Consider the following 14,172-nt stretch of genomic DNA (forward strand, 5'->3'; position numbering starts at 1 on the left):
AGTTAGCTATATTGCATTGATTTGCAGTAATAGGCAATTAAGTTCTTTGACTTTTTCTAAGAAACCAGTTGGAATTAAACTGCTGAGTAGATTTGACCAGAGTTTAGTGACCCTCTCCCTGATGTAGTCTTAAGTCTTGCTACTTAAATCATAATGGGAAAGGCCAGTTTAAATGTGAAAATGTTCACATGCTATTAAAGAATTTTGTTTTATTGCATGTCTTTTTATTTTCTATATGTGCAGTAAGAAAAACCAATCTAGCAAAGTATTATTTCCTAAAGTCCTCTTGGGAGATAAAAGAGCAATTTGAAATTAGAATAACAAAACACTAGTTCACCATTTATAGTCCCCACTCAAATTGTATTTTTAAAAAATTATTGAATATGAAAGGGAAACACCATAACTGAAGCATCATTTCCTCTTTTAAGTAATTAGGCTTCCCCCCCCATCTCAATGTGAACAATAATCAGACAATAATTTACTATTTCTATTATATATGAGTTTTCATTATAAGGTCCTTTAATTTTAGTAATAGGTGGGATATGACTTATAAAGAAAAAATATAGTTAACTTGGAGTCATAAAAATACCTTCATTTATTCAATTTATCCCTTTCTTCATAGATAATATTTGAAATAAACATTTGAGGTAATTCCTAGCTATTTATTTAGAATTTCCAATAAATGAATTTTTCCAATAAATGAGGTTTTACCATATTTTAAGTAATGGATACATTTATAAGTAAAGATTAAAAGTTGCTTTCTATAGTAGAGTGTAATGGTGAACTTAATATATTATCCTTCTATTTGTGTTTTAATTCCAAAAATAAAATGGGAATTCAGATATTGCAGATATTTTGCAATATGAGGGTTGACTGAGTTTGGTTTACAGATATAAATGATAAATGTGAAATATTATGTCAAATTCAATCCCGGTTTAATTAATAGCCTATAATCAAGATTTAACATGTTGTTTTCTAAGAACAAAGTTTCAGGTTTAAAGGAGTCTTAAGATCATTTAAGTGAGATGGAAATAGAAAAATGATTTATCATATTGCTATTTGTTCTTCATACTTTTCTGTAGAGAATGAAACTCTTGGTTCATTCTACAAATATATTATCGTCAGTAGCATCTCAAGGCAAACCATTTCAAAACACATATCTCTTTGGTTTTATTAAGAACTTACACAGTTTCCAAACTCTCCAGCTCAGTGCTGTGTTATTTTAGAAATTATACTACTTCCTCATGTACTAAAACGAGCCATGTTTTCTTTTGAATATAGTCGCAGATGCGGCCAGTACGCTATGAACCAGGAAATCACCAAAGTCACAGAGAAGCCTACATTTGATCGATCAAGTTCCCAGGATTCTATGGATGAAGTATCTATGGAGGACTATTGGACTGAACTAGAAAATATCAAGAAATCTAATGAGAATAGACAAGATCAAAGAGTGATGGTCGTCAAAGAGCCTGATGGTAATAAATAAATAAAACTTTTTTTGTTTGTATGTGCGTTTATGGGAGATTAATACATGGAAAGGAAGAGGAGAACAACAAATAAAACCCTTAAAGATAGGAAAGCCAAAAAAAAAGATAATGCCAGTTGCCTTTCAACTTGAAAATTACTTGTTTGTGGCAGATTTATGGATGTAGCTGCCAAATGTAAGTGGCATGAGTAAATTCACTTAGTCTTAGATATGGCTAAAATGTTGTTGAGTAAGCTTACTGTATTAGACCTGATCTTTGAAATCATCTAAGCTCCCTTTAAACTCCTTCTGTGGTACCCTAGCCATAGGGTCATTTGGCCTCTAGTGAGAATAGATGCTGATGGAAAGCTCACTACTTTGCAGGGCTACTGTTTTTCCTTTGGTCAGTCAGCTTGAATTGTTTTGATGTTCTTTATTTTATTGATTTACAATCTGCGTCCTCTTCCTTTGACTTGTTCTTCTGCCTTTTGGAAGAGCAGAACAAGTCTACTCTATTTTTACGTGATAAATATTTGTGGATAGTTATCTTGTTCCTAGAGCCAAGTCCTTCCAGAAGGAAAAAAGATTCCCATAGACCAATCCTTGTGGGTGGTTTTCAGACCTATCCCAGTCGTAGCCATCTTACCTTTCAAAGTAGAGTACTCCAGATTGGATGCAATGCCACATGTAGAGCCACCTAATCTAAGGGTATAGATTTGGGCAGAAGAAGACAGCATTAGCGTTTTTAGCCTCCACATTTGCTTCTTTCTTGTATTTGGTCCATAATTTCTCTTAAGCCTCTTTTCAGACATATTTCCTACAGCCTCCTACTATACTTTATACTCTAGAAGAAACATGTGAAACGTTTTTTCTCTTAAATTTCATGGTTTTCCTTTCAATCTCTCAAATTCAAGAGGTCACCAAGTCTTTGATGCCCAATTCTGGCATCTATTATATTTGCTTTCTTTCTATGCCTTGTGCCATCTGTAAGTTTGTAAGTATGTCTTTGGTGTATAAGTTGATATACATGCTAGAACAGTAAGAGCCACAGTCAGTGCCTCACGACCCATACTAATAATGACCTCCTTTTCAGTGGATGACTTCTTAACTAAATGACTTAGCACTGAGTTGTTTAGGCAGTGACATCGACATAAATAGGTTTTTCTCTTTTGCTATAACATTGCTTGAAAAATCTACCAATAATATTTTAAAAAGAAAATTGGAGATTTTTCTCAATTTAACAGTTCTTAGGTTTATAAAAGAAGATTAAAATCAATTCATTCTTTTGTTTGGGTTCTCTTTGATTTTACTCTCATTCTTTCTCACTTTACCAGAAAAGTCGAGCTTATTTGTGATAATTAATAGTATCTCTCAGCCTTTCTGTCTCCGTGTCTCAAGATGGAAACAGCATACCAGTGGTCTGCTGAATAAAGAGAAAATATTCTGCAGAAAACAGCATTCAAGCCTGATACATAACTGTGTGTCATTAACTATTTCATAATTTTCCAAGATTAAAATGAATTCATAGATTGTTGTTCATAATGTGATTATCAAGAAGAGTTGGGAAAGTTTCTGCATGCCCATGCCTTTTCTTTCACTTTAAATTGTTTGAGTTTTGCCTCTACTTTTTAATGGCACAAGTGACTCTATCTTACAGTCTTGTTGACTTATCATGGCAATATCAGCTTTTTTTTGGCAATTTGGTTTTATACACCTATACTGAGTTCTACCATAACAGCATTAATAATAATGGCTGACTTTTTATGTCAGTAAACAGGTTTTGTGCCTGGCATGCAGAATGCCTGGTGCTACATTACGTTTCTTGAAGCCAAGCTTATTAATACTTGATATCTGCCCTCAAGGAGTTTCTATAGTGTAGAAGGATAGACAGGCAAACTAGTCAGTTCTCTAGCGTGTGACACGGGCTGTAATGGAGCCCTGCAAAGCTCTTTCCATATAGCAGTCTCACATTTGGTTATGAGACAGCCAGGACAGCTGTGCTCCAGGTTACAGATGAGAACACAGAGTCAGTTGGAGGCTAAGTGACTTGCCCGAAGTGACGGGGCTAACAAGGTGCAGAAATGGGCGATGGGTGCAGGTGTTTTGTGTCCCAGGGCATTGGTCTTTCACTTTCCCTTATAAACTTGGTGCTTGGGGTGAATCTATTCTAGTATCATTCAGTTTTTCTATAATTTTCATTAGATCTTACACAATATTTGCTTTACTGTTTACTTGCTGTTTTTAGTATTTTGAATTGATTCAGTTATTTAACTAGTTTCCTAGAATAAGCTAATTTTTTGCTGAAAATAGTGTGCTTTTTTTTTTTTTTACTTGTAAAAAACGTGAATCTGATGTGCTGACTAGGGGGATTAAAAAATTTAATTTGAAATTGATTAGTTCCTGATGTCCCGATGCTCTGTACTTCTTTGCCACACTCCCTGTCAGCTACAGTGGACAGAGAACACAAGCCTTTCCATCAGTTAATGTTGTCCTCTGAGGTGGTGCTGAATTTAAGCCAAGAAACAGGGCTTTAATGGTTATCCCCTGCACTGACTTCCTTCTATAACTTGATGGAGGTAACTTATCTTTTCATTGCTTGTTCCTCTCTGGAAAGGGAACAGTATTATCTTCCCCTAGTTAATCTGCAGGGAAGTTATAGAGGTTAATTATATGTGAAGTCATTTGAAAATTTTAATTGAGTGTATGTGAAATGGATCTAAAATTTGATATCTTTGTGGCTGGAGTTGATGGCAGCCATCCAAGCTTCCGATAATGGTTCTTAGCACTGCAATTGGGTTGCGATAAATGAGTTTCAGTAAGAGTTTTTAAACAGCTTAAAAAATGTAAAAGTTCTCATATTTTGTGATTTAAATACCATTTTTTTTCCTGCTGTCTTAGAGGGAGAATTGGAAGAAGAGTGGCTTAAGGAGGCCGGCTTGTCCAATCTCTTCGGAGAGGCTGCTGGAGATCCCCAAGAAAGCATGGTGTTTTTATCAACGTTGACCCGGACCCAGGCAGCAGCTGTTCAGAAGCGGGTAGAGACAGTCTCTCAGACCTTAAGGAAAAAAAACAAACAGTACCAGATTCCTGACGTCAGAGACATATTTGCTCAACAGAGAGAGTCAAACGAAAAAGTAGGTTTTCTTTTTTGATATGAAAGCAAAGGAATAATTGCTTAGAATCAACTGGACGGATCCAGTTTAATTCAAATCGTTAAAAACTTAATGAGCACGTACATGCCAGGCACTAAAGCTCCGTGCTGGCATTGATCAAGAGGGACTTGATTCCTGGCCTTCTAGAAGTTATACTGATGGGGCAGAAAATTAAACAAGTTAAAATTCAGGATGATAATCCTTGTGTTAGGTGTCCTTGGAGCATTAGGAGTGGCCCCAACCCCCTAGACACCGTGACTGTCAATTGTTACTTATAGAAAAGTAGGAGGTAGGGGACTCTTCCTTATCTATTAACTCTTGCAGGAATGTTTGCTTTTTTCTAGACTCATTTGGGGATGAACAGAAGTGGAATGTGAGGGAGCTAATTGCGGCTGAATTACAAAATAGAAACCCTGGAATATGAAATAACTTCCCTTTGTGTATAGTGCCTAGGCACATAGAAGATTTGAGTAAATGTTTGTCAAGATGATTAATTTATTAGTGGAAGCTGTTGGAGTCTGGTAGAGAAAGAGATATCAGGGAAGGCATGGCAAAAGTAAGAGACCTGTGCAGCCTAGAACAGAGCTACTCAAAACAGCCAGTTGGTGGGCTATTTATTACTTGTGCATGAGGACCTAAGGAACTTGCACAAAATTTAAATTAATATCATCTGTTCCATCATCAAGAAAGTCTTGCTACAGGGGCCGGCCCGGTGGCATAGCAGTTGAGTGCACGCGCTCCGCTGCGGTGGCCCAGGGTTCGCAGGTTCGGATCCCTGCGTACACCGGTGCACCACTTGTCAAGCCATGCTGTGGTGGCGTCCCATATAAAGTAGGGGAAGATGGGCACAGATGTGAGCTGAGGGCCAATCTTCCTCAGCAAAAAGAGGAGGATTGGCATCGGATGTTAGCTCAGGGCTAATCTTCCTCACACACACACACACACACACACACACACACAAAAGAAAGTCTCGCTACAAAAAAAGTCAGCTGAACTACATGATATTCTTAGGGTCAAAGTTGCTTTACATTCTGGCTTGTCCTCAGGTGACACTTTGTTTTTGTTTTGTTTTGTTTTTTGTGAGGAAGATCTGCCCTGAGCTAACATCTGCCAATCCTCCTCTTTTTTTGCTGAAGACTGGCCCTGGGCTCATATCCATGCCCATCTTCCCCCACTTTATATGGGACGCCGCCACAGCATGGCTTCACAAGCCGTTCATCAGTGCGAACCCTGGGCCGCCGCAGCGGAGCGCCCACACCCAACTGCTTGCGCCACCAGGCTGGCCCCTCAGATGACACTTTGAATAGCTCTGATCTAGAAGACTCAGTGGGGTGATTGGAATGAGAACAAACAAAAGGAGTCTTGAACAATCGATTGCAATGATGATGATAACAATAATAATTGCTGCCACCACTACTAAACACTTACTGTGCCCACTACTCTCCTTGCTTTATCTCATTTAATCCTTGTAGCTGTCCTGTGAGTGGCGTATTATCTTTCCATCCTATGGCTGGGGCTTGTAGACTTGAAGTAACTTGCTCAATGTCCTGTAGATGGGAAACCCAGATTTGTCTGACTCTGAAGTACTTGCTGTTAACCACTCTGCATCCCGCTATATTTGGGTTTCCGTATATGATTCTGATATCAAGTAATCTGAACATGAGTGCCTATTTACACTATAAATAAAGGGAAACAAAAATCCTATGATTCTTTAAAAAAAAAATGAGGGAATGAACGAGCTTATATTTAAGGTATCTTTCTGTCATGCAGAGGTTTTTTGCTTTTTGTAGATGTTTCATTCTTCCAAGAAATCCTTTATGGTTGCAGATTGTACTCTATTTGCATGGTCAATTGTGGATCAAATCCAGTCCATTTTACAGAAGTTTTGGGGTCTCTGGATTGCTCCGAGCAGGTCCCTTGCTGCTATGCGGCAGTTAAGCTTACCACCCAGTGGTTATCTGGGACATCCACTGGAGTTGAAAGGCTGGACTAGGTTTCCAGCTGTAGAAAAATGAATGGTAAGGAAATATAGCGTTATGACATTTCCTTCCCAATTAAAGAACCCTCCCTAGGAGAAATAAGGGAAAGTGAAAAACAGGAGGGGCAAAGAGCTGAGCCTAAGCAACTGTATACTGTGGGATTCCTGCCATTGTCCAGGAGGATGTTGCTACTCAATGCTAGAAGAAGTGTTTCTCAGCAAATTCCTGGTAATGTCTAAACCACACGGTTTGAGTCCAAGGTAATTGGTGAATTGTATTATCTGATGGAGTCATTAAGAGAGAAATAGCACAAGTAAATGAAAATAGTGTTAACTTGCTTACACTGCATGCCTTTAGTTGAAACACTGCCGCCCATTAGAAATAAGTCCCCCATCCCTCAAGCAAACATGGGCCAGCCATCTTCACTTGCAGTTCTGCTGTTCTCAAATAAGTACATATTCAGCTCTTCCATTTTACATGCTTCCTCCTGAAGCCCTTGCTGACACTAGGAAACACAGTACAGAAATGAATACCATCTGCACGTCATCTTCAATTGCTAAGGAAAGCAATTCTGACCACATGCTCCAAAATGTGTGTTCGTATGTAAAATTAGAATCACTCACTGTGTTCGTTGTGCTGTGGAGGGCTAGCCTTTTGTAGTCTTATGGCTGGAGGAAGGAGGATGGTATTGCTCTGTCCTGAGGGAGATTTGAGTAGTCCCATGAACCTCGTACTGCCTCTGCGATTTGGTAGTCACTGTGCGCTGTCCTGGGAACCACCAGTCTCTAAGTAGTGCACTAATGGCCTCTGTATACCTGTCTCAGTGCTTTTCTAGATTCTCCTTAGACTGCAGGTGGAGGGGCGAGTCCTTTTTGGCTAACAGCTTGAAGTGGAATGTGTGGAGAGGGGACCACAAAGGGCATCTTCTTTTGTGTAGAGATGAAAATCCAATAGAATGGTTATTTTAAAGATCAATCAAATAGACCTTTGTGTACGATTGGTCTAGACTCCTGATTCCGGAATTGCTTCTGAAGCCTTGCTTGACAAAGGAGGAGGTACTGCCTGGCTGCACTCACTGGTGAGGGGAGCCAGTATGTTGTACCATGTCCATAAACCCTTGGACAGCTGTCTTCAAGTATCACTGCCCCAACCCTTGAGAAAGGAGTTCCTTTGAATATCTGAGCTCTTATTACCTGTTTGCTAATTTAGTTTTAATTTGTCTCACATTTATTACTAACTTTTTATTTTAATTTGAAGAATTTCTATTTTATTACCTATGTGCCAACTTGTAATTTTGTTTTATAACAGTGTTATTGAGATATAATTTACATACGACCCAATTCACCCATTTAATGCCTACAATTCAGTGGTTTTTACTATATTCACAGATTTGCAACCATCACAATCAGTTTTAGCACGTTTTCATGATCCCCAAAAGAAAGCCTATTCCCATTAACAAGTCATTCTCCAATTCCCCTCCTTACCCTTAGGCAACCGCTAATCTACTTTCTGTCTCTATGATTTGCCTATTCTGGACATTTCATAGAAAGGGAATCATACATTATATGGCCCTTGTGATTGGTCCCTTTCGTTTAGTGTAATGTTTTCAAGGTTCATCCGTGTCGTAGCGTGTACTTCATTTCTTTTTATTGCTGAGTAATATTCTATTGTGTGGACAGACCACATTTTGTTTATCCACTCATCTGTTGATGGATATTACTAGCTTTTTGATAAGTTTGTCTTCTCCCCTCAACTAAATAGTGGCATTTTGATGGCAGGGACACTCTTGATGTTTTTCATATTCCCTACAGGGCTTAATATTTTTTTTGTGTGTGTGAGGAAGATAGCCCTGAGCTAACATCCATGCCAATCCTCCTCTTTTTGCTGAGGAAGACCAGCTCTGAGCTAACATCTATTGCCAATCCTCCTCCTTTTTTTCCCCAAAGCCCCAGTAGATAGTTCATGTCATAGTTGCACATCCTTCTAGTTGCTGTATGTGGGACGCCGCCTCAGCACGGCCAGAGAAGTTGTGCGTCGGTGCACGCCCAGGATCCGAACCTGGGCCGCCAGTAGCAGAACGCGCGCACTTAACTGCTAAGCCATGGGGCCGCCCCCCACAGCGCTTAATATTATGTCTTACTAGTTGTGGGTAATCAAATATTTGTTGGGCAATTGCTTGTTGATTATAACCATAGTGCTTTTTTCTGTGATTGTTATACTTCTGAGTGCATTTCTTGCGCTCTGAAGGTTACTCATGGAATTATTTACAATGCCATATCTCTGGTTGTGAGTTAGAGATGACTAAATGGCCCGATTTCTATCTTTAGGTTCCAGATGGCACTGAATCACAGTCAGTCAGAACAAATGAAAACAAATACCAAGGAAAAGATGGTATGTTGGACCTGTTCTCTTGTATTTTCAGGTTTATCACTGTAACAAACAGATACAACCTTTTAAAACATTCACCTTCAAGTGCAGTAAGCAAATTCTATTAAAAGACTAATATAAAGTACAGAAGTGGATAATTACATAAGGCTGGGCATGTAGTGGGCCTTTGATTTTTTTTTTTAACATTTGTATATCTCTGTCTGTTCTGACATCTCTATACATAGTCAATTTTCCTGAATGCTTACCATGTGCGAGGTTCTATGTGGAGTTGTTTTCCTCATTTAATACACTCAAGCACTCTGTATAGTAGGTACTGTTCTTAAACCATTATACAGATGAGAGAACTGAGGTTTATAGATGTGAAGTCACTTTCCCAAGGCCATACAGCTAGTAAGCGGAGCCAGTGAATGTGGAGCGTCGTTCTTAAATCATAAGTTCTTAATTCATAAATGGATCACTTTTCAGAAAGTTTAGAAAAATTTAAAGAAAATAGTTAAGATTTTTTTTGGCAATTGATTATAATTCTCCTTTTCTTACATTTCCTCTTCTATATCTGTTATTTCAGAAATGAATTAGACATTCAAGGCATGGATGAAAATAAATATTGAGACTTTATTAGGTACTTATCAAGAAAGAATTTATAGCTATTTCATTTATTTACAAAAAGGAAAAGTGTTCTAAATTAAGGTCATAGATTTAAGCTTAAAAATTTAATCCTTAATGTGTTATTGTTTAAAACTATAATGAAGGTGGTCTGTGGCTGCCAGATTCCAGCTCAATGACTTGTGCTTTTCTCTTGCTTATGTTCTTAAGACCTGGCACCTGTAGAGTTCCTGCCATTAATAGTGTTGTATCTGGATTGAAAGTAGTTGGGGAAGAGCATCAGGTAGACCGTGGAGGACTGGGAAGTGTTCCCAACCTTCCTATAAAAATCAGGGGTTAGTCCAACATTACAGGAGACATTTTGGAGTCTTGGAACATCCACTATCTCTATTTTTCCTTCCATACTTTTCTCAGAACTTCTCTCCTGCACCCCTGCCTTAAAAAATAAATAAATAAGTGTGTATATATATATATACACACACACACACACACATGCATATTCACATGTGTATGTGTATATATGTAAAGGTGTACATGTATGTTTATAGACACATGCATGTCTATATATTTATGTCTATAAAAGCACTTGGTTTTTACTATTCTATATAGGTTTCTTTAGTTACATGTTTTATATCAGAATGAAATTACTGGGTGCTTCCCCAAGTCTATGTACCAGCAAACGCTGATGTGACGAGCAAGCTGGAATAGTCAGGCTGGCCTGCTGGGGATCTGGGTCATCAGGAGAGACAGATGAATGTTTTGTGCCAATGTCAATATGCTTTGGGCTTTAGGGGAGAGTGACTGGCAATTGCTAAATGAATACTGAGGAAAATATTGTCTTTTCTTGATGTTTTCCTCCTTTGCCAGAGATGGTGATATAGGCTATATACACAGAAGTTCTGGAAGACAAGTTCATTGTATGAGTACTTTCCAGCCTGGCTTGCAGGAGGCGAGTGAAATGTGACAGACTTGCTGCCTGATTTACATCTGCTTTTGCTGGAATGCTATGAAGCGGGCAGAGAGAGTCCAAGCAGTATAATAAGAGAATGTGTGTGAGGCCATCCAAGTCTGAGGGTTTCCTGCTATACCTGCTCTGGGCAATGCCATGCTCTTTCACTAGCCAGTGAATTAACCAGTGCATGCGAACGCTGAGAGGTTCAGAATGAAATGCATGGAAGACGTTAGAGTTCAAAAGTGGAGCTCCTTCTGCTTGAAATCTGAAGATGTGGGCGACATAGTCTATTTTAAATGTTTTCCCTACACTTGGGCTTTTATACATGTTCAATCAAAGATACTCATTCTAAAGAAAAAAGTTGCAAAGTTTTAACGTTGCAAGGGTCGTTGCATTTCAAATTAGTTAATCTACTGCTAAGTATCAATCTCAACTTTCCATCAAATTATACAACTCTATGTATATAGAAGGCCCAGTGTTTAATACATACATTTAGAAATATTAATAATGCCCCCAATTTTTTTAAAACTTTCATATTAATATGTATATTGTCTTATTTTCTTTTTTGCTTTCCATGGAGGAAAGAAACTCTTTTTTAAAATGGGGATATTTTGGACAACTGAAAAACTTTTAAGGAGTTTTGTAAAACATTTGTAACCCAGTGGTGTTGTCATTTCAAAACCAAAGCAGAATAGATTAAAAAAATTATATTATTCATACTTTAGGACTTTAGGAGCCAAATGGTTTATCTCGGCATTCTCTGTTAACTTTTCTCTTTGAGAGTAGATAATTGACTCATGGATACTTTTATTAGTGCATTAACCACCCATTTCTTGTAGCAGCGCCCCTACATCACTCCTGAAACTGTTTTTCCTACTCTCTGCCTTAATTTGATTTACCATTTGAACGTTTAGGCTTTTGTATGCCATATTTTTTATTTTTGCCACCTTTTGAGTGAAATTCGTATGTTTTAAATGTATTCTTACTAAATTATAATTTCTCTACTCAGTTTTGAATTCAAAGTTCATTTGTTTGGGGGGGGTGTTTATTGTAACTCTGACATGGGGATGTTGAGGAGAAAAGGGAGTCATTTTAAAATTCTTGTCCATAAACACTCAGCTTCTGGAAAGGTAGCTTCTAATTTAAGAAAATGGCTAATCATTTTTTTCCCTGTTAGAATGGTTTCCTAGGAAACCAACATACATATTCACAGTAAAACATAAAACAGTGTAAACCAGTGGGAAAAGAAAACTAAAATTGTGCTTTGACATTTAATACTTTAAAAATTAATCATAAAATGGCCTGGTTATGCTTATTAAAAAATTATCACAGGCTGTTGGAGAAGCATAAATGTGGCATGGATGACAGCAGATAAATACTATCAAGGAGCCTTAAATGTATTCTTATTTTTGGAATTGATATATGTAAATGTTTACTTTCTTAACTGTGAAGCGCCACCAGGACCAGCTGTGTATGTAATTTGCTATATAATTCGCAGGGCCCAGCACAAACTGAAAATGTAGGACTTGTTCATATTTCAGAACGGCAACAGCAAAGCATTAAACCCAACGTGGGGCCTGTCTGAGCACGGAGCCCTGGGCGACTGCACCGGTCGTGTGCCCACAAAGCCCGCCCTGCTTATTAAATGGGAGTGAATACGGCTAGATTGATATTTATTCTTAATTTTCTTCTGAGTAAAACAAAATTTTTTCTTTTTAATTTAAATAACTATAAATATCTCTCTCTGAAGGCAGCAGACTTTTAATAATATATGTATATATGGCATATATCTATTAAATTTTTAGATTACCTTCACTTTCCATCACCTTGTTGTGTTAGTATATAAGTGTGTAAATGCACTATGTAAGTTTATTTTGTAATTCAGAGCTGCTCACCTTGAGTCAAATGTCTGCAATGAGAAGATAACAGTAATCCTGTCCTTGGTTCCAGAGTTTTTCTAGATGTGAGTTGTGTTAAAACCAAAAATGTATCAAATAGTCAAATTTAGAAGTATTTTCTCCAAAGCTTAGTGCTGATATTTTCAGCAAAGAAGTTTTTGAATGTTGATTTTTTCCTGGAGGATTAACAACAAACAAACCCCTACAAAAATGTTAAACTTATTATACCCTTGAAATGTTGATGTAAATATCTGAAACTTATTTGACTAGGTTTATAGTTTTAGGAACTTTTATGGTCTTTGATATAATCAGGTGCAAAACCTATTGGTTTCTGTACCAGGTACCTCCAGACCTGACTCCCACAGTGATAAGTTATGGCACTAACTCTTGTTTTGGAATTTTTACTCTGATAGGTAGGTAACATTCCAGAAAGGAAGTGCAGGGTGTGGAAGAGGTCTATTCCAGGAATCTGTCCCACTGTGAGGAAATTAAATGGCATATTGTTAGTTCTAAGAGAGAGTAAAACTAACCTCCTCCTCCTCTTTTTTTTCGGCTTTTAATCTGCCACTGTAGAATAAAACAACAATTAAATTTGCTAAATTTTTGTGAAGTTTTTCATTCAGAGTTTGAGATCATTCAGCAGTGTTTTGGAATTGGACCCAATCTAAGAATTGTGACCTCAGAGAAAGATTCCACAATTGAACTATGGATTTCTAGTCACCACCTTCCCTCCTTCCCCCCATGCACCCTTGGTAGGATTCTTTGAATATACTTTTTACTATTAAAATGTGTTAATTATTCCTTATAGTAAATAATTCTCTTCCCAAAGGTTTTCGTATAGTTGATGCATTAGAAGTAAAAAAAGAAATAAACAAACCATGTGAATTGGGTCTTTTGTTTTTTTCCCAGACCAAGTATCTAGCCTAGTTGTTGGCGAAAAGAAGCTGATCCCACTGGTTCCTGAGGAGGCACCTGCCTCTGAAACAGATATCAACCTGGAGGTATCATTTGCAGAGCAAGCAGTCAATCAGAAAGAGAGCTCCAAGGAGAAGACCCGGAAGAGCAAAGGGGACGATGCCCCATTACTTGTACGTGGCACGCTCTTCAGATGTCACTAAGCATGAGTTTATTTTTCATCAGCTTTTTATTTTGAAAATTTCAAACGCATAGAAAAGTTGAAAGACTAGTATAGCAAACACCCCTGCAGGCTTCATGTAGATCGTTTCAGCAGTTAACATTTTACAGCCTTTGTTTTCTCTCTCTCTACATCTGTCTTTCTGTAGAGATGCTGTGCTATCAGATACACACTTACTTCGTTTTTAGCTTAACAAGGGCATACCAAACAAAACAGCTATAATACTTAAGAAATTGAACACTAAAACAATAACTATATTTAATATACGGTCAAATTAAAGTTTTCCCAGCTGTCACAGTATCGTCCTTTATAGCTTCTGCCTTCCCCACCCCCATCTGGGATTCAAAGAAGGGTCATATGTGACATTTGATGTCATATCTTTTTGGTTTCTTTGAATCTAGATGAAGTCCTCTGCTTTTTCTTTAATATTTTTGAAGAATCCAAATCAGTTTTTTGATTTTGTCTGTTTCCTTGTGACTAGATTCAAGTTAAAACATTTTTGGCCAAACTACTGCGTGGATGATGCTATGCCTTTTCTGGTGTCATCAGAAGAGGGGCATGATGTCACATGGTCCCTTTATTGGTGATGGAAGTTTGACC

The 14,172-nt window shown here is 37.8% G+C and overlaps 1 protein-coding gene across 4 annotated transcripts in view; it reads left to right on the forward strand.

The window, feature by feature from the left end:
- Positions 1-14,172, forward strand: part of ARHGAP18 (Rho GTPase activating protein 18) — a 171,538-nt gene that overhangs the window by 113,002 nt on the left and 44,364 nt on the right. For all 4 annotated transcript variants that reach the window (XM_058566311.1, XM_058566314.1, XM_058566313.1 and 1 more), the window contains 4 exons: positions 1,282-1,475; positions 4,364-4,599; positions 8,924-8,987; positions 13,347-13,525. In XM_058566311.1, the coding sequence (XP_058422294.1) occupies positions 1,282-1,475; positions 4,364-4,599; positions 8,924-8,987; positions 13,347-13,525 (673 nt within the window). The remainder of the gene's footprint in view (positions 1-1,281; positions 1,476-4,363; positions 4,600-8,923; positions 8,988-13,346; positions 13,526-14,172) is intronic.

This window comes from Diceros bicornis, chromosome 23, assembly GCF_020826845.1.
Source record: "Diceros bicornis minor isolate mBicDic1 chromosome 23, mDicBic1.mat.cur, whole genome shotgun sequence".
Lineage (NCBI taxonomy): Eukaryota > Metazoa > Chordata > Mammalia > Perissodactyla > Rhinocerotidae > Diceros > Diceros bicornis.